The sequence below is a fragment of the Lissotriton helveticus genome, chromosome 2_2, assembly GCF_964261635.1.
Source record: "Lissotriton helveticus chromosome 2_2, aLisHel1.1, whole genome shotgun sequence".
Lineage (NCBI taxonomy): Eukaryota > Metazoa > Chordata > Amphibia > Caudata > Salamandridae > Lissotriton > Lissotriton helveticus.
In genome coordinates, this window is record NC_136060.1 from 184155113 (window position 1) to 184178530 (window position 23418).

Sequence of the window (23418 nt, forward strand, 5' to 3'; positions counted from 1 at the left end):
TTCTTTACTGGCGTCTGGCTTGGTGCCAGAGCCCATTCCTTCACTTTGTTTATTGATGCAGGAGGGACTACCCTGCAGCCTTGCTCCTACCTTACACAAGCTTTTTGGCTCAGACTCTGATTTGAGCCAGCGTATGGATATGGCAATGGTTGGGACAGTTAGTACATATTAAAGGAGGCCAGTGGACTGGACACCTCATTGGACATTTGGTTTGTTGTCCTCTTGGACCATTGACAGAGGTGAGTACTTCCTTTGCCACAGTATTTAGAAAGGCTGCTGAAGTCCTTGACCTTCACCTCCTGACTATGAAGGTTTGAGCATTGACCAAACTGCTTTTGCCCTTTAATTAATGCCTTACTGACTACACACTGTTAGGCTAAGCCATGTTCTGTCCCCCACTCATCCAAGAAGTGGTCTGTCAACATAGGCCAGCTCCAATGTTTTGAACTAGTATGAGGAGAGCACGGTGGTATGGATATCCACCATAAGTAAACCTAATGGCTTTCCAAATAATCCCCCTGACTGAGTTGAAATGAGTGGACACCTTTGGCGAATGTTTTCCTTGCCCAGCCAATCCCTGAGGTCAGTTAATGCGAGCTGCCTACAGTGTTGCTACATTTACACACTTTGGGACATGCTGGGTAAGATCTTACCTGCGGCCCCAGAAGAACTTCATCCTTCATCGGCCCAAATTATTCAAGATAGTTGGAATGCGGTCAAGTTTGCTCTCCGTTCTCGCCTAAATACCACAGATTGTCTAAGCAGGGCTGTGTGTACTAGTCTGGTGCTTTGACAGCAACACGCATAGATGAGGTCCACAGGGTTCTCCGGGGACTTCTGGGCGTCCTTAATGGACATGCTTTTTGATGGCTCCCACCCGTTTAGCTAAACGTTCGACCCTACAATATAAACTATTAAAGAATACTGAGCCACAGCACGCTCTCTAGGCCTGTTGCCTGGTAATCCCAACAACAATTTGTTCTTTTAGGGGATATGCGAGAGGCCTGATGTCTAGACAGCTATAGCCCTCACAGTAGTCTTTCCTGCCTTTTTAAGTCAGGGCATTGGTTCCCGCAGATGATGGCCTGGCCTGAGACCGCATTCTTCTCAATATTCTGCCCTGTCCTTATTTCACCCAGTCTCCTAGTAGGAGAAAGTATCAGCCACTTCCTGTGCACGTGCATTTCAGTGAGCCATGTAAAATAGCTCTTTGTGGGGTTCCCTTGGGCAAAGATGGGCAAGGCAGTGCATAAACAGACCATCTCTCGATGGATAGCATTAGGACCTGCTATGCATTGCTAAAAAGCATCCTCCAGAAAAAAAGGAAGCATCCTCCTGAAGTCCTACAGGCTCATCCCACCACAACCAAACTTGCTACTACTGCATTAGAGTGCCTATCCTAGATATTTTTAAAGCAACTTTGTGGGCATCAGTGCCCACATTCACTAACCACTAATGCCACAATAGTCCGGTCTGTCGAGATGGGCATTTTACTCGCTTGTTTCTGCAGGACTTAAGTTTGAGCCATTCCACAGACCCACCACCTTGAGAGGTACTACTTTGGTAACTTTTTACATGGTGAGGAGTCTAAGAATAGCAGTATCTTTCAGAAGAGAAAGTTACTTACCTTTGGTAACACTTTTTCTGGGGGCTACTCTAACTGTAGATTACCACCACACTCCCACCTAGCAGTTCTGTGGTATGGAGTCTTCTATCTAAAAATATCCCAATCTAGACATTTGCACACTGGTTCGTTCAGCCTGGTATTTGGCTTTGTGTCTCTGGGAGTGGAAGAGTTCATTAAAGAAATTAACTGAGGTTGTATTTTGATCATCTCACTTTGGAAATCTGACCAAATTGGAGGATTCATATTCAGATATGTCCTTGATGGACAACCTTTGAGTCACCAGTAATTTTATGTTTAACTGTAATGTTTGCACTGCTTAAAGCATGGCATTGTGTTAGTTACCAGAATATTATGCAGATAGACATTTGCAAATGGATTATGAATAAACAAACACTTGCACAGTTTTAATGATGTTAGACAGTTATGAACGATTTCCATGGAACCTTTGTATCACTTTTTTCCAATAAGTTACCCTGATCTCATAATGGTTTAAGCGTTTGTCCTTGTTGTCAAATACCATCTTACTGTTCTGCGTCAGGCATAACCTGAAGTTAGCACTTCTGAGGTGGATAAAGTTGTGACTAGTGTCTCATTGCACCATCCCTCGGTGCTGGAGAACTAATGCCTACAGGAAGTTTTCTGGATCCAATCTGTTTCCTGAAGGATTTTCAGCAGTTGAGGAATCTATCCAAAGATGTGGTATCCACTAAAAATATTGTTCCCAAGTTAACTGACTTTTTTCCAACAGCCACATTGATGACAACGCTCTGACCGTCAGATATTCACTGTTCGTTTACAGGGCCTACATTTTAAATATTTGTTCAGTGGGTTATAGGATTTTTCTTCTAATATATTTGGTGTGTTGGAGTGCTTTCAAGGCTCACCTGTCGCTCATCTTATTTTTTTAAAAAGAAAATTGCGGTATGATTAATACTTCATATGCTTTTTCATACAGGTACAGGCTATTAAGCTACTGGTACGCTGGCTACTGGGAATGAAGAACAACCAGTCAAAATCTGCAAATTCTACCCTCCGATTGTTATCAGCAATGCTGGTCAGTGAAGGGGACCTCACGGAACAGAAAAGAATTAGGTAGGTCCAAATACTTTTTCTCCAGAATAGTAAATAATTTTAATGTATTCAGATTTATTATTGATACATGTATGGGCAATTACCTATACTATTCTTAGTGAAAGTGGCAACATATGGCATTTGAAAAAGATTCTCAATGCCAAGAAACTTGCTAGTTGGACGTCATTAACAAATGTAAAGAAAGTGAAAATGTATATCTAGTGTTCAAAGGGACAAAAAAGCAAGATTATGCCTCAGTGCTAAGATCTTACTGCTCAAACCATGTACTCTGCAATTTAGTGTGCCCTCCGCCAGCTGTCTTAGAAAATAGCTAATTTGTTTAACTTTACTTAGAAAATAAACCGCTGTGCTTATTTGACCTTTGAAAGACCAGTATTATTATATTATTCTGTTGTACTATTTTGATTTTTTTTAATCCTAAAATCTAATAAAGCTCTAATGTAGCATATGAAAATTTTCTATCAGCAGACTAGAAAAAAACGGGCCATGTTTTTATTGCAGTTACTGCTTAACTAAAAATCCTGACTATCTGAAAGAGAATATAAGTTATAGATTCCCTACCCCAGAGTTATCCCCAGGCGTCACACTGGATCCGGAGAAACTTTTTCATAGCAGTACCCCTGCGGGTTGGTAGACTCCGCTTTCGGCATTGTGATCGCCAGGATGAGGGTGCCGTATCTATTTAGACTCCGCCCTCACGCCCTGACATTAGTTATTTCTTTTTCCGCGCCAGCCAAAAGAGAGAGCGGAGAGAGCGGTACCTCTAGTCACTTTTTGACTATTTTACTTTTGTCAACTTCTTTTTAGTTTCAAATGTCTTTTATTGGTTTTATTGTCAACTTCTTTTTGAGTCGTCATACTCCTGGTGCACGTAGGTGTGTCCCTTCCTCGGACCGGTTTCAAGGCTTGTGACTCCTGTCACAAATTGATGTTGAATACGGACCCGCACCTCATGTGCCTTTTGTGTTTGGATCGTGACCATGACCCGAAGTCATGCTCAGACTGCCAGGCCATGAACCCGAAGTCTTTGTGGGAGCGGTCCTGAAAGCTTCTTGAGGCCCTGCAGTCTGCTCTGTGCCGGTCAAGAGGGAGGTCACGGACTGGTCGTGGAGCCGTCACCACCGCTCATCGTCTAAGTCTTTGGGTAAGTTGAAGCACAAAAAGAAGGCGAAGAAGCATCGTCACTCTTCCCATTCTCCCCATCCGTTGTCTGACGCGGATGGTGGTATCCATTCAGAAGTAGGAAAAAGATAGTTACCAAACCAAAGGACCAGGAAAAGTAATCCAATTGTGATCCAGAGATGTAACCAAGGAGTAGCAAAGTATATCTTTTTCAGCAAAGATAGAGAGAGTGTATTCGTAGCTTGAAAGGTAGAGGCGGTGGTAACTCAGGTTCACTTGAATCCGATGAGAAGTCCTCATAATGCACGCAGTAGCCAGACACCTTCTGTTCTGTTTTTGGCCGCTCAGCAGGTTTTGTAGAGCTGGGAGATCACTCGATCTATGGCATATTTACGTAGACTTAATCAGTTTTTAGAATTGAGATTTGCTTTTCTGTACTTGCTGACAGTACAGTTGTAGTTCCAACAGTAAGAAGTAATACTTCATTGTCTACAGCTTCTCTTTAGAGAGGGGAATCTTCTGTAGTTATTAAAGCTTCCATCTGAATTTCTTGAAAGGTTGCGAGAGGAGTTCGGCGGCTACCCAGGAACCCATGCGACGTACTGTTGAGAATTGGCCACATAGTGTGGTTTCATCACATCAATGGAGACCAACCTTTTGACTCAGCGACAGGCCAGGGGCAGAAGTACAGTTCTGGTACCTTTGACCGCCAGGGCAGGTACAGGTGCTCTGTAAGATGGTCCTAATTCTTTCTTGTCCATAATTTGTTCCCTGACAAAGTCCCCAATCTTCAGGACCCAGACGGTTTTTGCTGGTACAACCTTCACTTCTCCAGTGCAAAAACAGTTGATGGGCAGAATGCAGAACAATGTCATACATTCACCCCAGTACATAGATCTGGGCCTAAATCCATCGTTTCTTTGCTCACCACACCACCCCAGTTCAGACATGGCCATATGCAAATCAGCCTTGACCCTGTGCTTCATGGGAACAGTCGAGCCCGAACTGCCAAGCCATGTCTTCCCTGGACCGGAATCAAGCATCCTAAGACCGGTTTCCGGCCATCAGCCGTCTTCAGCCAGGATAGCTTGACTCCAGTGGCGTGGAGAGCACGGGACTTACGTCTGAGCATACCCGTCCCACTCGGGGTGACAAATGCAAAAACAACAGTTGATGGACAGAATGCAGAACAATGTCATACATTCACCCCAGTACAGAGATCTGGGCCTAAATCCATAGTTTTTTGCTCACCACATCACCCCAGTACAGACATGGCCATATGCAAATCAGCCTTGACCCTGTGCCTCATGGGAACAGTCCAGCCCGAACTGCCAAGCCATGTCTTCCCTGGACCGGAATCAAGCATCCTAAGACCGGTTTCTGGCTATCAGCCGTCTTCAGCCAGGATAGCTTGACTCCAGTGGCGTGGAGAGCACGGGACTCACGTCTGGACATACCCGTCCCACTCGGGGTGACAAATGCAGAAACAACAGTTGATGGACAGAATGCAGAACAATGTCATACATTCACCCCAGTACAGAGATCTGATTTGCATATGGCTGGGTTCAAACTGGAAAGGCATGGTGAGCAAAAAAACGATGGATTTAGGCCCAGATCTCTGTACGGAGGTGAATGTATGACATTGTTCTGCATTCTGTCCATCACCTGTTGTTTTTGCATTCTCTTCTCCAGTGGCAGTGCGTTTTACTTGGATGTTGCTTTGTGCGCCCTGGAATTGAGATACTTTAAAACAGCCAAACGTTCATTGATGTCAAATGGTGTTTCGGCTGTCGCTGAGATTATCGCGATCTTGTACGCACATTCTCACACCAAACAGTAGTTCGTATGTAGTATGACACCCCCACCCCCCCCTGGGATTTTCTTGTCATGTTATTGATTGCCCTCTGGAACCTATATAGGTAATTGACCCAACTATGACCTGAGCCTAATACCCTTGCTGTTAAGGACTGCTTAAAGTCATGGATTTTCCGCTCAACTATCAAATTTCCCTTGGGATGATAGGGGAAAAAGTACTGCAAGGCCACATTCAAATTTCCCATGAAGTAGAAGTCTGAGAGCTAAACGCCAGGTCCTGGTCTGAGTGTAGTGTGCCAGTTGTGTATGTCCCAATGAAGACTTGCAAATCCTTTAACAGTTTGAGAGTCAGCCAGGCTCTGTGGCCAAACTCACAGGAATCTGGAGCATGAATCGAATGCCACCAAGATCAGCCTGCAGAGTCTCGGTCCAGCCTGGAAGGAATTCTCCTCACTCTCTCTGTAAGGGGGGTGGTAGTGTTTTATACTAAAGTGGTCACTCCAGGGTTTCTTCTAGAATCAATATGTTTTGAAAACATTCACTAATCCCTTGCTAATCCTTTTCTAAACAAAAACCCTCCTGCATAGCTTGCTGTTGGCCATGGATGAATAAAGAGAAGTGACCCTTATACAGAATAAATCTGCTGTGCCTGAGGACTTGTTTATCAACGTCAGATACAGGTATTAAGATAGGGTACCGAGAGCCTGTTGTCAAAAAGACAGAAGTAAGCTAGTGGATAAAAGGTCACCTGTATAGAACCGTTATGTCGTGTTGATGGGACAAAAAGTATGTACATGATGGGACTATCCTTAAGGACATGACAGTGGCCAATCCTTATCAGACAAAAGAATTTCGTAACCATATGTCCGGTTCTCCCAAAAGAGTGCCTTGATGTTTCTGGGTATAGCCCCCTCCATTTGGAGCATTATTTCATATAAAAGATGTCGGACACTTATCCTTGTATCAGGTTTTCCCACCGTGATATGCTCATTCAGCGCTACTACCACCAGATAATCTATTTGGTTACGGCGAGCTATTGTGATTTCTGCTGGCCTGTCCAGCATTGTCACTGCCCATTCTCCGTTGAGAAGCAGAATCCTCATTAGACTGGACATGTCTTTTTTTAATCCCTGCTAACTTACTCTTTTTGAATTGAGGTTTTGGATTCTTTCGTTTGTCCTTATTTTTTAAGGATGTAGTCTGAAGTACGATGTGTTTTCCTTTTTGGCTTCATACGCTCTTCTGATCTGCGCTCTGACCCTCCACGTCTCTCTGAATCCTGAAAGGAACAAGATCAGTATCCTGATATCTGTCAGGCTTTATATTGATACCACAGTTTCTTAAATTATATTTCTTGTCAGTGGTTTCCTGTTGAGGCGACCCACCCTGTGATTGTGTATTGTTTATTTTTTTGTTTATTGTCCCATTTCTTCTTGGAAGAATTACTCTTAACCTGTGGTTTCCCAGGTTTGGCTCCCAGATTATCTCTGCCTAGTACAGCATAGGTTTCATCAATAGTTCTAGGCAATTCCAGCACCTGCTGTGCAGGCGTGAGCTCCCTAAGGCATTGGTGCATAGCCAATGTAGCTGCTTCTCCCTTTATGCTACTTCACATAATGGCTAATACTGCTGCAAAATGGCCCATCCGTTTCATCCCTTAGTCCAGGGCAGGTGCTACCCCGTACTCATTCTTTATTTGTTTCAGTACTTATGATAAGACAGCCAGAGAAGGGGTACCACGTGTTCTGGTGTAGACGGCAGTGAATGCTGTACCCTAAATGGCACAATCTTTCACCGGGGAGCCAATCCCATTTGCAAACAAATTGTTAATATTCTGTGTTTTTCCTGTGGGCCCATATAGGGAAAGACTTCCTCATGCTGGCTTGTTTTCTGTGCTATCCAGAACTGAATTTGCTCCTGAATGGTGAAAATGTTTCCCATTACTGTGTTCAGCGTTTGGGGGCTGATACTCATGGTAGCCAATTGTGGATGTGCAGCCTGAGCAGTCCGCGCAGGGTTGATTGTGAGTGTTTGCATTATGAACTGTGTGAGATTCATGTAAATTTTACTAGATATTTGTACAGTGTTTGTAATTCTGCTGCTTCGAAATTTGCAATATTAGGATGCGGTGTATAAGCAGCTAGGACCGACCAAGTCACTCCTTTACTGAGCGGACAGAGTCTCACGTTTTCTACAGTATTGGGGAGAGGGTGCCTTAAAACCAATTTGTGTTCTTGGTAACTTAACATAATTTCTATGTCCAGATCTGAAAAGTGTTCCTCTGGTATTTCATCTTCAATGTATATGTGAAATAATTTTGGGAGTGCATCCACAGCTGGGAATGCAACCTACGAGTAGAATACCTCTGTTCTGAATGCTTTGTGTGCCTCAACCACGAAGGTAACTTCTCCACCTGTTGCCGAGGCACCATGATGTAGAATTTTCGTAGTAACGGCATATTTGCAATTTTCTGTATTGTATTGTTTAACCTAATTGCTTCTTGTCCAATGTCCTCACTCACGTCTCCATTTACAGACATTGCGTGAGGAAAAGATGTGTTCGAGGCATATAAGCTGTAGATCGCATACTTTTGCATAGATTGCCATCTGTGTTGGCTAGGATGTTTGCACTTTGTTATTGTAGAAGTCTTTGTAGTCATTAGATAGGTGACTCCTCCTTTGGTTAGTAGTGCGCATGGGCATGGACTCCAACTCCAGATAGTTTTTTTCCGCCATCGGGTACGGATGTGATTTGCTGCGCTCCAGGTCGGTGTTGTTTCGATTCCCCTTCGTCGCGCAAAGCTCTCACCGCTCGACGGTATTGTTTCGATCACGATCTCTCAACGCGTATCCAGTTTCCAAAGAGCTCTTCGAGTCCGGTCGTCGACATGGGCCGTTAGGCAGATCAGCACCATCAACCTGCATATGGAAAGGACTCCATTTAAAAAATGCAAATGTGGGGCTAAATTCCCACACACAGATCTCCACGAGGTCTGCAACCTTTGTCTCTCTCCAGAACACGAGAGTTGACCCGGCAAGGCCTCTGATTCTTTCAGGTCCAAGAAGACTATACGTGATCGCCGGGCTCGATGTGACGAAATGTCTACATCAACCGTCTCTGCACCGGACATCATCTTCGAGGCACGCCCTGACGATCCGGAGACAGGAGATGAACAAGCCCGCATCTCCGAAGCCGACGAATCAGACTCGGAAGACTAGTTGATTACTCCAGGTCAACGAACCGTGAGTACGGACTCAGACGCCCCGGCCCCGAAAAAACACAAGGCTCCGGTAACACCTTCACCTTCGGGTCTGGGTCGACAACGTGATACTGCTTCAGAAGCCCCGCCTCCGGGCCCGGCCCGGAAGCCCACGAAGCCTTCAGGCGGCTCAGGATCGAGCCAGCAACATCACGGTGCCGAAAAATCGTCTTCGGCACTGAAACATAATCCCACTATACCATTGACTCCAGACTCTTTGGCACTGAAACCAAACCCCAAAATACCAGAATCTTCGGCACCGAAGCAAATTCCATCCAAAACTTCGGATCCGAAAAAGTCGATAACACCACCTAAGCAGCACGGCACAAAAACTCCTCCTAAAGCTAAGGAAGAAAGGCCAAAACAGCACTCTGCGCCGAAAAAACACAGAGCATCCAAGGAACTTTTCCATCCAGATCCACTGGATCCTAAGCAAAAGACACTCCATATTGACCCAATTACTGGACAAGTCACCTCTATACCACCTAAAAATAGGAAATTGGACACCTCAAACATGTGCGACACCCTCAAAGAAAAAAGACTCGGCCACCTCACCTAGGAGGCCTTTTTCACCACCTTCACAGCTTCCAGCCATTTTACTTTCTCCAGGACACTCGCCAATACTTCCTCTATCACCTACAACACAAGATGATGATGAGGATTTAGGGGGTGGGGATGAAGACATAGACCAACCACATCATGATACAGATACTGATGATGACACCCACAGTATTCCACCTCATGACTTTTGGGAAGATTATAATGTCCCAGATGTATCTGAGCCAGATTTACGCCCCTCCAGACCATCCCCTCCAGATGACAACATGGGGTTTGCAGAACTAATAAAAAGAGCTGCACAATACAATGGCGTTCAACTCTATTCAGACCCCCTTGAAGAGGATTTTTATTAGAGACCTTTTCACAGCCTCAAAAAACAACAAACACTCTCCCTATGCTCAAAGGGATGATTAAACATTCCCCTGAGGTTTTTAAAGACCCTGTCAGAGCTAGGGTACTCAATCCTAGAATTGAGACAAAATACAAACCAGCTCCAAGTGATCCAGTTTACATTAAAGGTCAAACTTCTCTGGACTCATTGGTAGTGGCGAATGCCCGTACACGGGCAAATTCCCAAACCACAGGTGATGCATCTCAGTCAGACAAGGAGTCTAAACTACTAGACGCATCAGGTAAGAGTTGCGTCCCAGGCGGCAAACTTCTGGCGTATCGCAAACTCACAAGCCTTACTAGCAACGTATGACAGGGCTCACTACGATAAGCTTGAATAGCTCATGCAGCATCTTCCAGACCAATATAAGACCAAGGCAAAGATCTTATACAAGAGGGAAAATTAAATACAAACACCTCAATTGAATGTGCCCTGGATGCAGCAGATAAATCATCTCGCACAATTAATACAAGTGTATTACTGCGCAGACATGCATGGCTACGCATATCTGGTTTCAAACAAGAGGTACAGTCTACCATCCTCAATCAACCCTTGGATCAGGAACACTTGTTTGGACCTACTGTGGATACATCTTTTAGAAAAGATGAAAAAGGACACATACAGCCAAATCCATGGGGGCTCTACAAGCAACAACTAGTAGATGTTCCTTTAGTCGCTCCTCTTATAGGGGCGCCTCCAAGACAACTGGCACAAAAAACACTTCTTCAACATAAAAAAGCCCCACTAAAACTTCCCCTAGCAGAGGATATTTTAGAGGGACTTACTGAGGCAATAGCAACAGGGGCAGAGGACATGGTTCTAACACCTGCAACTCCCCCACCACAAAACAGTGACTTCTCTCCACTCCCCTCAGACCACTCCACTCCCCTCAGACCACTCCACTCCGGTTGGGGGAAGACTATCACAGTTCCTACCTGTCTGGAATTCCATCACCACAGACAAGTGGGTAAGACAAATTATCCAGTATGGTTACTGCCTGAAAGTTACTTAGTCCCCGGCCCCTTCATACCTACCAAACAATGTCCAATGTCCACAGTACATCTAATGCTTCTCAAGCAGGAGGTTCTCTTCCTCTTTCAAAAACATGCAATAGAACTGGTTTTACCCCCTTTATTTCCTCATTCCCAAAAATGACGGCACTCTCAGTCCAATATTATACCTCAGACGGTTAAACCTGTACATATATTCCGACCACTTACACATCGTTACGCTACAACAGGTCCTCCCACTGCTCCAACAAGGCGATTTCCTTGCCACTCTAGATCTCATAGACGCCTAATTCCACATTCCTATTCACCCTGCTCACAGGAGATGCCTACAATTCGTAGTGGACGGACAACATTACCAGTTCAAAGTCCTTCCATTCGGGGTCACGACAGCACCCAGAGTCTTCACAAAATGTCTTGTAGTGGTAGCAGCCCACTTAGGAAGACAACACCTTCATGTGTTTCCTTACCTAGACGACTTGCTCATGAAAGCCAAGTCACGCAGCAATTGTGTACAACAAACACTCAACACAATCCAGCTGCTGCACAACTTCGGATTCACAATAAACCTCACCAAGCCCAACAGTATCTAGGTGCAACAATAGATACTTCCAAAGCCCTTGCATATCCCAATCCAGCCAGGATACCCAGTATGCAAGCTCTCATAACTAAATGTCAACCGCAACACTCACTACCAGCTCGAGTGTTCATGCAGCTAATAGGGATGATGGCCTCTTGCATCCTAATTGTCCCTTATGCAAGACTCCAAATGCGTCCATTACAAGAATGTCTAGCACAACAGTGGAACCAAGCTCAAGGTCATCTTACAGATCTGGTGTTGGTGGACAGTCGCACATATCGCTCTGTGCAATGGTGGAGCACACAAAATCTTTCCGAAGGGCGGCTGTTCTTAGACCCGGTTCCACAAATAGTGCTATCAGCGGACGCATCGCTCACCGGCTGGGGAGCTCATCTCTTAAACCACACCATTCAAGGTATGTGGACCCCTCAACAAAAACACCTCCACATCAATCACCTGGAGTTACTGGCCATATTTCTCACCCTAAAGTCATTTCAGAAACATGTCCTAGGCAAAACTGTCCTTATTTGGATGGACAGCATGACAGCAATGTACTATATACAAAAACAGGGGGGACATCTCTGCAGCTTTCACACTTAGCACAGAGCATTTGGAGATGGGCCAATCCTCAAAAGATAAACCTCTTATCAGAGCATCTACCTGGGATACACATTCAAATTGCGGATCTGCTCAGTCGTCAACAGCAGACTCACAAATGGGAACTTAATCCGCAAGTTCTTCCGTTTTTTCAAACGTGTGGCCAACTAGACATAGATCTGTTTGCCACACATTTAAACACAAAATGCCCAAACTTCGCCTCCAGGTATAAACACCCATTGTCCAAAGGCAATGCGATATGGATGAACTGGTCAGGCAGATTTGAGTACGCTTTTCCGTCTCTTCCGCTCATTCCGTTACTGGTGCGCAAGCTCAAACAACAGTCTCTCACAATGATCCTGGTTGCTCCAACATGGGCCTGACAACCATGGTTCACGACACTGCTGGAACTCTCAGTAGTTCCACACCAAAAGCTGCACCTTTCCCCCAAGCTTCCCACACAGAACTATGGAGAGATAAGACATCCAGAACCAGCTCAACTGAACCTAGCGATCTGGCTCCTGAAGTCTTAGAGTTTGGTTACCTCAATCTCCCACCAGACTGTATGAACGTCATTAAAGAAGCTAGACGTCCTACCACTAGGGCATGCTATGCAGCTAAATGGAAAGATTTGTTATTTATTGCAATAACACAATCAATCCACTAGATGCTTCAACTCAAAATATCTGTTATCTCCTGCATCTACAAAGATGTAATCTGGCGTACACATCCATACGATTACATCTTGCTGCTATAGCAGCTTACTTACAAAACAGACAACACTTGTCATTGTTTAGGGTACCTCCCATCAAAGCACTCATGGAAGGCCTTAAAATAATAATTTCTCCCACAATTCCACCCTCTCCAGTATAGAATCTAAACATTGTCCTTACTAGGCTCATGGGTCCCCCATTTGAACCTTTACATAAATCTGAGTTACAGTTCCTCACATGGAAAGTAGCTTTCCTTGTGGCCATCACATCTTTCAGAAGAGAAAGTGATCTCCAGGCATTAACCCTACAAGAACCATTTTTGCAAATACATCACAGCTAAAGTAGTTTCGGCTTTCCACCTTAACCAGCCTGAGTTCCCAGTATTTTTTCCTCAACCAGACTTAGTAGCTGAACGGGCTCTTCATACGCTTGACGTCAAAAGAGCTATTCTTCACTACATTGAGAGGACAAAAAGTTTCAGGACAATTAAACCACTTTTAATTCCTTTCTCACCACCACATAAGGGCAATCCTGTATCAAAAGCTGGAATTGCCAGGTGGATCGTTAAATGCATTCAAATATGCTACCAAAAAACGAAAAGGGTACTGTTGGACCTAGATTACCCAAGCCTACATATGGTAGCTTGGCACAGTAGTGGTCTACAGCTAACTCAAGGCGTTGGCTAAGTACTTACAAGTCTCACTCACAGTAACTCAGTGTTGAACCACTAAAATAAAGACACAACACCACTGTTTGGAAAAATACCGTTACCTTTTATAAAAATATGTCTCTTTAGATTCAAATCATACAGGATACAACATCAATTTCTTTCAGGAGTAAACATTACACTTTTGCTTTGAGAAATTACTTTTCACTCTTCCTGCTGTGGAAAAAGGGCAGTAAAACACATTCACTTGGCAAGAGTTCAGTAATGAGGAAGTGACACTCTTTTGAAATTACAAGAAACCTGTTAGATTTACACTATGCAGGGTTACACACTTACATCACCTAACTGGCATGTACATTTCCTAACAGTTTCAGAGTGCTCTTCAGGGTTATTGGCCTGCTTCAGTAGTAATTTCCAAGACCCTAGTATCACTACCCGGTAACCAATTCTATAATTACTCTGGTGTATCAAGCTAACTCCCAGCTTTGATCAACCCTGGTTTCTACCATGAACTATTATTTCTTCTATTCACAACTTAGGATTTTCACTAGCAGTTCCCAGCTATCAGACTCTTTAGTGGCCCCTCTTCCCTGCTCCTTACTTTAGCGTGGGGACGATGATGTCCCAGTCCCCACGCGTCACTGTTGCCTCAGGGCGCCTGCCGGACTGGGGGGTCTGGCGGTGAATCGATTGGGGTCCCCAACTCTCCCCTCCCTGCTCGTGTCTGCTTCACACTTTGACACTCGAGCGGGGAAGGCAAAACGGAGCAACACGCCTGGGCCTTCTTTTCCCTCGCTCGCGCTGGCTCCTTCAGCTAGCGCTCGAGCGTGGGGGAATCGAGGTAACTGACACGGCGCTCCGGGAATCCTTCCGGCGCCTCTTCAGTCACTCCGACCGTCGCGCTGAACCTCCGGTCATGCGCGGAAGCGCTCCTCGACGACTCCGCCTCCGCTCCCGCCTCCTCAGCGACGCGCACTGCTCTGGGCCTGCTCACCTTATTGCCCCTCCTTCCGGGGACATCCACAGCTCACGGGGCATGCGCGAGCCCAACGCTGGAAGCGTCTCTTCAGGGGCCGACTCACTTCGCCTCACAGAGACCGATTAAGGCAGCGCGGGTGCGAGGGACCAGTGTTCCCGCTTGGCGCCGCGCGGTCACCACTCTTTTGGCCACTGATCCTCCCCTCACTTGGCTCCAAGGAAAAACGCTGCACAGAGCGGGACGCTCTATCTTCAGGGTCCCAACAGGCTCCGCTGCCGCCTGCCTCCTCCACCAAGCCTCAGGAGCACCACAGAGTCCACACCTGACTGGAATCCACTCCCTACTCAGCGCTGGTAGGTGGAAGTCTTATCCAGGAAAGTTAGGTCTTCTAGCAGAGCGTTCCACTAGGGATCAATGGGGGCAAGTCTTAGAAGGGTCTTTCTTCTCAAATAGCTCGATTTCTTTATCAGTAGTTGTTGTCTGGAGAGAGGGATCGGTCAAGGGCTGAAGGGGGAACAATCCTCTGAAGTAACTGTCAGCCTCAGAGACAAACTAGCTGCTCTCAGTGTGTCCACCTCCTCTCACCACTGCCTCACTCCTCTACTCTGGGGTCAGCACAAAATGGCTGCTGGTCACTGGCCTTATATAGGGTGGCCTGAGACCTGCAGAAGTCTCTAGTCAATTCTAGAAAGTTCCCTAATGTTATCCTATGGACCTGTCCTCCAGTTGTGTCCGTTATGGCAGTTGGTGGACACCATCTTAGGTTTCTGGAGATTCCTAGATTTTCAAGGGGACTGACTAGGCCTCACAGGTTATGAGGGAAAAATGGCGTCATCGCCAAGGAACACCTAGCCCCCTGACAGCATTAAAAAATTCCTGATGGACATATGTAAAAATAAAAATAGAAACTCTGGGAGGCTAAGGGGGACAAAAATAAATCATGATGGTTAGAGTCTTCCCAGAAGCAGACAGGTCTAACAGGTACATAAACCATTCCCCCTAGAGAGCATTCCACATGCAAGCTAAGGGCATCCATGGCATTCTTAGGAAATATCCCCATGGAAGACATTTGCAAATCCACAACATGGTCTACACCGCACACTTTCACAAAACACTACTGTGTAGATGTGCACGCAAAACAACAAGCTAGTGTGGGCCAGGCTGTACTAAGAACACGTTTTCAAACTACTGCAACACATACAGGTATCCACCACTAACAGGGTAACTGCTATATAGTCTATGGAAAAGTATGCGATCTACAGCTCATATGCCTCGAACGGAAAATGCTACTTACCAGTATGCATCTGTTCTTGGCATGTAGAGCTGTAGATCCGCATACGCCCACCCGCCTCCCTGGACACCTATATGTGTTGCAGTACTTTCTTACTTAGATATATTACACATGGACATCTTTTCTAGTTCTAACTAACTCCATCATCACCCTTTATGGCGAAAACAATCTGGAGATAGTCGATGACCATGTGCACTACTAACCAAAGGAGGAGTCCCCTATCTCTTGACTACAAAGACTTCTACAAAAACAAAGTGCAAACATCCGAGCTCAACACCAGATGGCAATCTATGCAAAAGTATGCAGATCTACAGCTCTACATGCCAAGAACAGATGCATACTGGTAATTAGCATTTTCCTTATTAAATGAATTTACCGGAGATAAGGTTAGCACATTGTGGGACCATTTTTATCCTATAAGCTTAAATAACCTGCAGCTAATACATAGGGTACACCTACTCAGCTGAGGCGGATTTCCCTTCCCACCACGGACCTCTCCGGTTTGGAGGGGAGTAGAGGTCTTTGAGAAAAACACAAGTGTATTACTCAGACCATTAAATAAGAGCCAAACCAACGTTGACAGTGCCATGAGGTGTAGTTCCTACTGATTTAAAAAAAAAATATTTGTTATTGATTTTCAAACAGATGTCCGTGAGCAGCAATGCAATAACAAATGGATAAATGACAGTATAATATATCACAAGCTGCTTCTCACTGTGTCCCCAACCCACATCCCTCGCCACCGGTGTGCCTCAAAAGCATGGTCTGTAAGCAATGAAGGTTCATCAGAACCCATTGCAATAGCAATCGTGAACAACAGTAATACAGTACAGGGCATAAATGTTAATTAGAGGTCGCCATTTGTCCCACTGATCGTACTCTGGTATATTCTCCTTGTGCCAAAGTGCCAGCTGGATCCCGCCGGTCCTCCATGTCTGAACCCTCCTCCGAACCTGTTTCTGGAGTCTGCAATATTGCAACTAAGGCCTCCCACGCCCCTGCCGCCTTATGTGCCTTGTCATTATTAGTACGTAAGGCCTGTTGTAGCCGAAGTGTACCTTCACTCAACGCCCACTTGAGCGATTCCGTCCGCCATCTCCCCACCCCTGGCCCCCTCGCTGATTTCTAATGCATTGTGATTTCCCTCTTGGCTAATACGAGACCCAGGTCTATAAATTTACTTGTCACTTTTGTTTTAGCTGTATGCGGGAACCAGTGCAGTAAACAAGTGCCCAGGTCTAGTTCTATCGTACGATCAATTATACTACACAGCAGTTCCAGCACATCCTTTCAATATGTTCCCAGACTCGTACATCCCCACATCACCTGCTGGAAGTTGGCTCCCTCCAAACTACATCTCAGGCACTGAGCGTCCGCCGCATTGAAATATTGATTAAGCTTGGCTGGTGTCAAGTACACCCTATGCAGGACATAAAACTGCATCAATTGAAACCTAGCATCCCTTGTGCTCTTCCAGGCTCTTCTAACCAACTGGGCCCATGTTTTTTCAGGGATTTCCCTGCCATGGTCCACTTCCCACTTCCCCTGCAACGTGCTCAATGGCTCCAGTGCCTCAGTCAGCATGCGTCTGTAGAGGCACGTAATGGCCTTAACCGTTCCCGCCGCCATTACCACATATTGGCACACCATTGAGGTTTGCGGTTCCCACAGACCCACCCCCCAATAGCGCTGCATTGCCGAAATAAGCGCTGAATGCAGCAAAAAATCCCCTTGCGGAAGATCGTATTTATGTTGAAGGGCCTGAAATATCAACAGGGTTTCTTTTTAATAGAGGTCTCCTAGCACTTGTATTCCCAAGTCTTCCCAGTTAGCCAGTGCCGTCCAATCCCCGCCATGTGGGAAGGCCATGCACATACCCAGCGTTCTCTCCGGGGCATACGGGCAAGTGAATCCAGCCCGGCGCTGGATCAGATTCCAGCACAACCGCAGCGACCTCTCTTTGGCGGTGAGCGGTTCTAGATGCCTCTTCTGCTGAAGCACCATAAAGGACAAGATATAGCGCGGGATCCATCGTCCTTCAGGGCCCGTAACTCCCGAGCCACAGCTTGGGTGAGCCACTGCAATTGCGCTGTTAAATAGTACCATTCGAAGTCCGGCATTGCCATACCACCATCAGCTCTCGGGCGTATCATTGTAGCCGTATGCCCGACCCCCAGAGAAATCCTACAGCCATAGAGCGAAGCTGTCAGAAGATGGAGCCCAGCACCCAGATTGGCAATGTCCGAAAGTAATACAATAAGCGCGGGAGCGCCACCATCTTCAGGAGCGCCACCCGACCCGCTGCCGATAGCGGCAATGTACTCCAAAACCCACAACTGCCCCAAAGTCCGCGTATGGCCCGGCCTAAATTACCCTCCAAGAAATTCTCGGGAGTATGATAAATGTTGGTGCCTAAGTCAGGTAAACAGTGGTGCTTCCATCGAATGCCTGCCACCTGCGACGGCTTCACTACAGCTGGCGCCACTGGAAACAAGCAGGTCTTTTCCCAGTTCACCCGCAGCCCCGAGTAGTGCCCAAACACATGGAGCAAGTGTGGCGCGCCCTCCAAAGCTGTATCCGTGTTTGCAATAAAGATCAACAAGCAGGTATTTTCCCAGTTCACCCGCAGCCCTGAGTAGTGCCCAAACACATGGAGCAAATGTGGCGCGCCCTCCAAAGCTGTGTCCGTGTTTGCAATAAAGATCAACAAGTCATCTGCAGAAAGGGAGATAAACTGCATGGCCCCGCGGAGGTATGAACCTGGATAATGCCTCCCCAACTGGGCATGGGAGTCCAGAGGCTCAACTGCCAGGGCAAACAACGGAGAGAGCGGACATCCCTGTAGCGTGCCCCGCCCCACCTGGGAGGCTGATGAGCTCATCACACCCGTCCGCACCAGAGCCGTCGCAGACTTAGAGGAGTTCCGTCCACCCTACAAAGGTGTCCCCTAGTCCGAATTCGTGTAGGATCTGATACAAATACGGCCACTCTAGGCTGTCGAACGCTCCCACCGGCGTGCCTTTGGGCCCGCGGTCCCGTGACTAGATCCTGTGGCCAGGGGGCTCCGCCACCGGCACCTGCCACCGGCGCCTGCCCCGCAGCCACAGGATCCTGCGCCGCCAGCACCGGCCCCGGCTCTGCCCTTGCCTCCGGCCTGGCTCCGCCACAGGCGCCGCACCGGGTAATGTTTATCCCACCCCTGCCCCGGTTCTCGGACCATTTTGTTCCGACCTGGGATCTGCATTGGTATGCGGCCTCAACCTGTGCAGTTTTCGGCGCCGTTCCCCACGTCGCTTGCTCCCTCTCCTGCCGCCGCAGCCGGCTCCCTCTACTCCGTAGCTAGACGAGGACTGGGACGGCTCCGAGGACCCCCTTGCCCGGCAATGTGACTCCGAGCAGGATTGGGTGGACGACCTTCAAGATGCGGGCGAGCTTGATGTGTCTTCTGACCCGGGGTTTGCCTCTCCTCCGCTTACTATGGAGGAGGGCGCTTCCTATACCATGGTGTTGCGTCGGGCTGCAGGGGCTCTCCATCTTGACTTCCCTGCGGTGGCCCTTAAGACCAACCTCCTTAGTGAGACGCTCCAGACGGCGTCTACGTCCTCGGAGCCACTGCTCCCTTTCAATGAGGCTCTCACCGAAGTCCTCATGGGCACTTGGTTGCGACCGGCCTCGTGGGCGCCGGTGGATAAAAACGTCGCCAGGCGTCATCGCCCGGCGCCTAGTGACCCCGCCTTCTTGACCACTCATCCCACGCCTGAGAGCCTGGTCATTCAGGCCTCGACGTTGCAGAGTGCCTTTCCTACGGCTCCGCCAGATAAGGACTCTAAAAGGCTAGACCAATTCTGCAAGAGGTTGTTCTCCTCAGCCATCTTGGGTTTGCGGTCGGTTAACACCGCCTGCTTATTGGGCTGTTTCTCCCACTCAGTGTGGGATTCGGTAGCTGAGGTCTTGCCTCAGTGTTCTGAGGAGGTCCAGGCTGTCCTTTCCCATGTGACTGCGGAAGGCAAGGATGTGGCGAAGTTTGCCATCAGGTGTGGTTTGGACACCGCGGATTCGTTGGGCAGGGCAATTTCCACGACTGTGGCGTTGCGGCGCCATGCTTGGTTGCGTTCCACTGGGTTCTCACCCGATATCCAGAGCTCGCTCATGGACATGCCCTTTGATGGCTCCTGCCTCTTTGGCGATAAGACAGACAATACCCTGGAGCGTTTTAAAGACTGTAGGGCCAAGTCTTTGGGTCTTTCCACGAAGAACCCTGCCACGCCAGGGTTTCGTTCCTTTCGTGGCCAGGGCAGGGGCACCCAGGCACGCTCATCCTGCAAGCCTGTGCAGAACCAGCCTCAGCGCGGCCGTGAATTCCGCAGGGGCAGGTCTGGTACCCAGAGTGTGGGTCAGTCCACTTCACCCCCGCTATTTCCACCTCTAAGCCTTACTAATCCGAGCTTCAAGGAGCACCCCACGCCGGGTGGGTGGCAGGATCCGCGACCACCTCCACCACTGGTGCAACATTACATCGGACAAGTGGGTGCTGCAGATAATCGGCCACGGTTACGCACTCCCCTTTCTGTCCTCCCCTTCGGCCATGCTGCCTCCGCACCACTGCATGTCGGGGGTGTGAGAAAGTACCATCTTTCCGCATGGTATGCCCCCCGTTTTGCCGAATTGCTGATGGGATTTGACTGTGCCCTGGGCTCCTGCCAATCAGGTGCCATGGGCCTGTGTTCCTTCCCTAAAACTGTATTGACGCTAAAACCCAATTGGCATCTCTGGACACATGTCAGCTCCTGGTAAATGGTACCATGGGTACCCAGGGCATTGTAACCAGAGAAGACCCCTAAGGGCTGCAGCACATATTGCGCCACCCTTAGGGGTCCTGCACCCTGACACAAACACATTGCCTTTGCAGGCTGAGTGTCCTGGTGCAGAACTAAACAAAGAGTTGTGCATGCCCACAACCCCACTGCCCTGGCATACATCAGTCACCCCTCTAGCTGGGTGCCCTATGCCAGTGGTGTGGGCACAGGTGCATGAGCCCTGCACCCCTACTGTACCCAGGGCCATTCTGGGCACTGTAAGTGCAGTGATGCCATTAATAGTATATGGTTCTGGGAGGTTGTCATTACGAACTCCACAGCACCATAATGGCTACACTGAAGACTGACAAGTTTGATATCAAACTTCTCAGCACATTAAACTCATACTGATGCCAGTGTGGGATTTAATGTAAAATGCACTATCTGAAAGAGACACGTTAGTGATAGATTCCTTACCTTAGAATATCCCCAGGCGTCAGACTGGATCCGGAAATGTTTGCGTAGCAATACCCCTGCGCGTCGGTAGGCTTCGTCCGCGGCTCCGCGTCCGTCGTCGGCGTCGTTAGCGCCGGAATGACGTCGTCGGAGTACTTAGACGCCGCCCATGCACGCTGACGTCAGTTCTTCTTTTTTCCGCGCCAGCGAGCGCAGATCTGGAGAAGCTCTACCCCTAGTCATTTTTTGACTAAACTTTTTGATCTTTTTTGATCATTTCTTTCTTGAGTCTTCGACTCTCATCGGTGCCGGTAGGGATGCCCGGGTTCATGCCCTGTTCGAAGTGCGACCGACTAATGTCGGTCACGGACCGCCATCGCCGGTGCCTGAAGTGCTTAGGCCTCGACCACGACTACCGCACCTGCTCCGACTGCCGGGCCCTGACGCCGAAGGCTAGGCGGGAGCGGTCCCGCAAGCAGCTCGAGCTCCGGCAGTCGGCCCCGCGACATTCCAGGTCCCGGTCCCACGGGAGGTCGAGGGACCGGTCGCGGGGTCGGAGTCCCCGCAGCTCCGGGAGTGGACATCGGTCGTCGGGATCCAAGTACTCAGGTAAGAGGCATGAGAGGTCGGAGCGGCATCATCGCTCCTCCAACTCACCCCGACGCTCGCACGATGCGGCCGAGGGTTCGGGCGACACCGCCCACGCGGCTCCAAGAGAGTCGCAAGCGTTGCCGCCTGCCCCACACCTTCGGGTCCCTGGGCACGGCGCGACGCCGGAGGAGGTCGAGCGGTACCTCATGGCCATGAGGTCCCTCCCTCAGCCGGGTCCCGCGGCGCCTCCGGGCCCAGCGGTCCCGGCTGGAGGCCTTAGCGGGTCGGGCGCTTCGGCGCCGCCGGCGACTTCGGTCCCGGCGCCGCAGGGCCTCACCGGATCCGCTTCCGGATCCAGGTCGTCGGCGGTCGACCTCACCGGCGCCGGCCCCGAGGGTGTCTCCCCCGGCGCCCATTGTGGACGCCGTCCCCAATCTTCCCTTCGGTCCGACTCTGGCGCCGGAACGGCGCCGTTGGGCGCCGCTTCAGACGGCCTTTGGAGATTTTTATTTCCATGAGGAGGTCCAGTCTGTTGACCCTGGGTTACAGGAGACTGGTGACGGAGGTGATTGGGAGGGGTCTGAGGACCCTCTGGCACAGGAGTGCCAGTCTCAAGAGGACTGGACATATGAGCTTGGGGAGGCCAGTGGTATTGACACCTCGCCAGACACTGGATTTGTCTCCCCTCCCACCGTGGCTACGGAGGAAGGGGCTGCTTATAGCGTAGTGTTGACGAGGGCAGCCAAGGCCTTGGGCCTTGAGCTCCCCGTTGCGGCAGTGAGGACTAACCTCCTCACTGAGGTTCTTAAACCGCAGGCAAGCTCCAGTGAGCCTCTGCTGCCGTTTAATGAAGCCTTATGTGACGTTCTTGTGGGCACTTGGTCCAAGCCCGCCACAAGTCCGCCTGTGGATAGGAACGTGGCCAGACGCTACCGCCCGGCTCCGGGCGACCCTTGCTTTTTGTCCACCCATCCCACCCCCGAGTGCCTGGTTATCCAGGCCTCCACTTCCCAGACCGCATTCCCGACGGCCCCGCCCGATCGGGAATCCAAGAGATATGAACAGTTCGGAACAAAGGTGTTCTCGTCCCGGAGTTTGGGACTGCGGTCTGTCAATACCGCGTGTCTCTTGGGTCGCTACACCCACACCCTGTGGGACAGGGTTGCGGACGTGCTGCCACAATGCCCGGAGGAGGTCCGGGCTAAACTCGCCCAAGCCCTTGTGGAGGGTCGAGATGCGGCACGATACTCTATCCGGTGTGGGCTGGATACCACGGACTCACTGGGCAGGGCGATGGCAACGACGGTGGCGGTTAGACGCCACGCCTGGTTGAGGTCCGCCAATTTTTCGGCCGATGTCCAGGCCACTCTTCTGGACATGCCGTTCGATGGCCGTCGCCTTTTTGGCGACAAGGCAGACTATGCGCTGGAGCGCTGTAAGGACTCCAGGGCTACGACCAAGTCCTTAGGCCTTTCAGCCACGCGCCAGCAATCGGGTGCCTTTCGCTCCTTTCGTTGCCACGGAAGGGGCGTCCCCACACGTGCTGCCAGCCAAGCACCGCAGAATGCCCAGCAGCGCGGTGGCGGCCGTGGAAACCGCCGTGGCGGCGGTCGCGGTCAGCGGCGAGGCCAGTCCACACCTCCCTCCGCAGCACCTGCCTCAAAACCTTCCTAGTCCGCGTTTTCAGGCCCATGTGACGCCTGTGAGAGGCAGGGTTCGCCATCACCACTCCCACTGGCGCACTGTCACGTCGGACAGGTGGGTGCTGCAAATCGTCCGAAGGGGCTACTCCCTCCCCTTCGAGGCGACCCCTCCAGCCTTGCCACCGCAATTCCACCGCGTGTCGGATCACTTGCAACTTCTGCAAGAGGAAGTCA

General features: G+C 49.1%; 1 protein-coding gene across 1 annotated transcript in view; it reads left to right on the forward strand.

Moving 5' to 3' along the window:
• PDS5A (PDS5 cohesin associated factor A) overlaps positions 1–23418 on the forward strand; it is a 1342323-nt gene that overhangs the window by 846267 nt on the left and 472638 nt on the right. The window contains exon 23 of the mRNA XM_078678314.1: positions 2583–2719. Coding sequence (XP_078534440.1) covers positions 2583–2719 — 137 coding nt within the window. The remainder of the gene's footprint in view (positions 1–2582; positions 2720–23418) is intronic.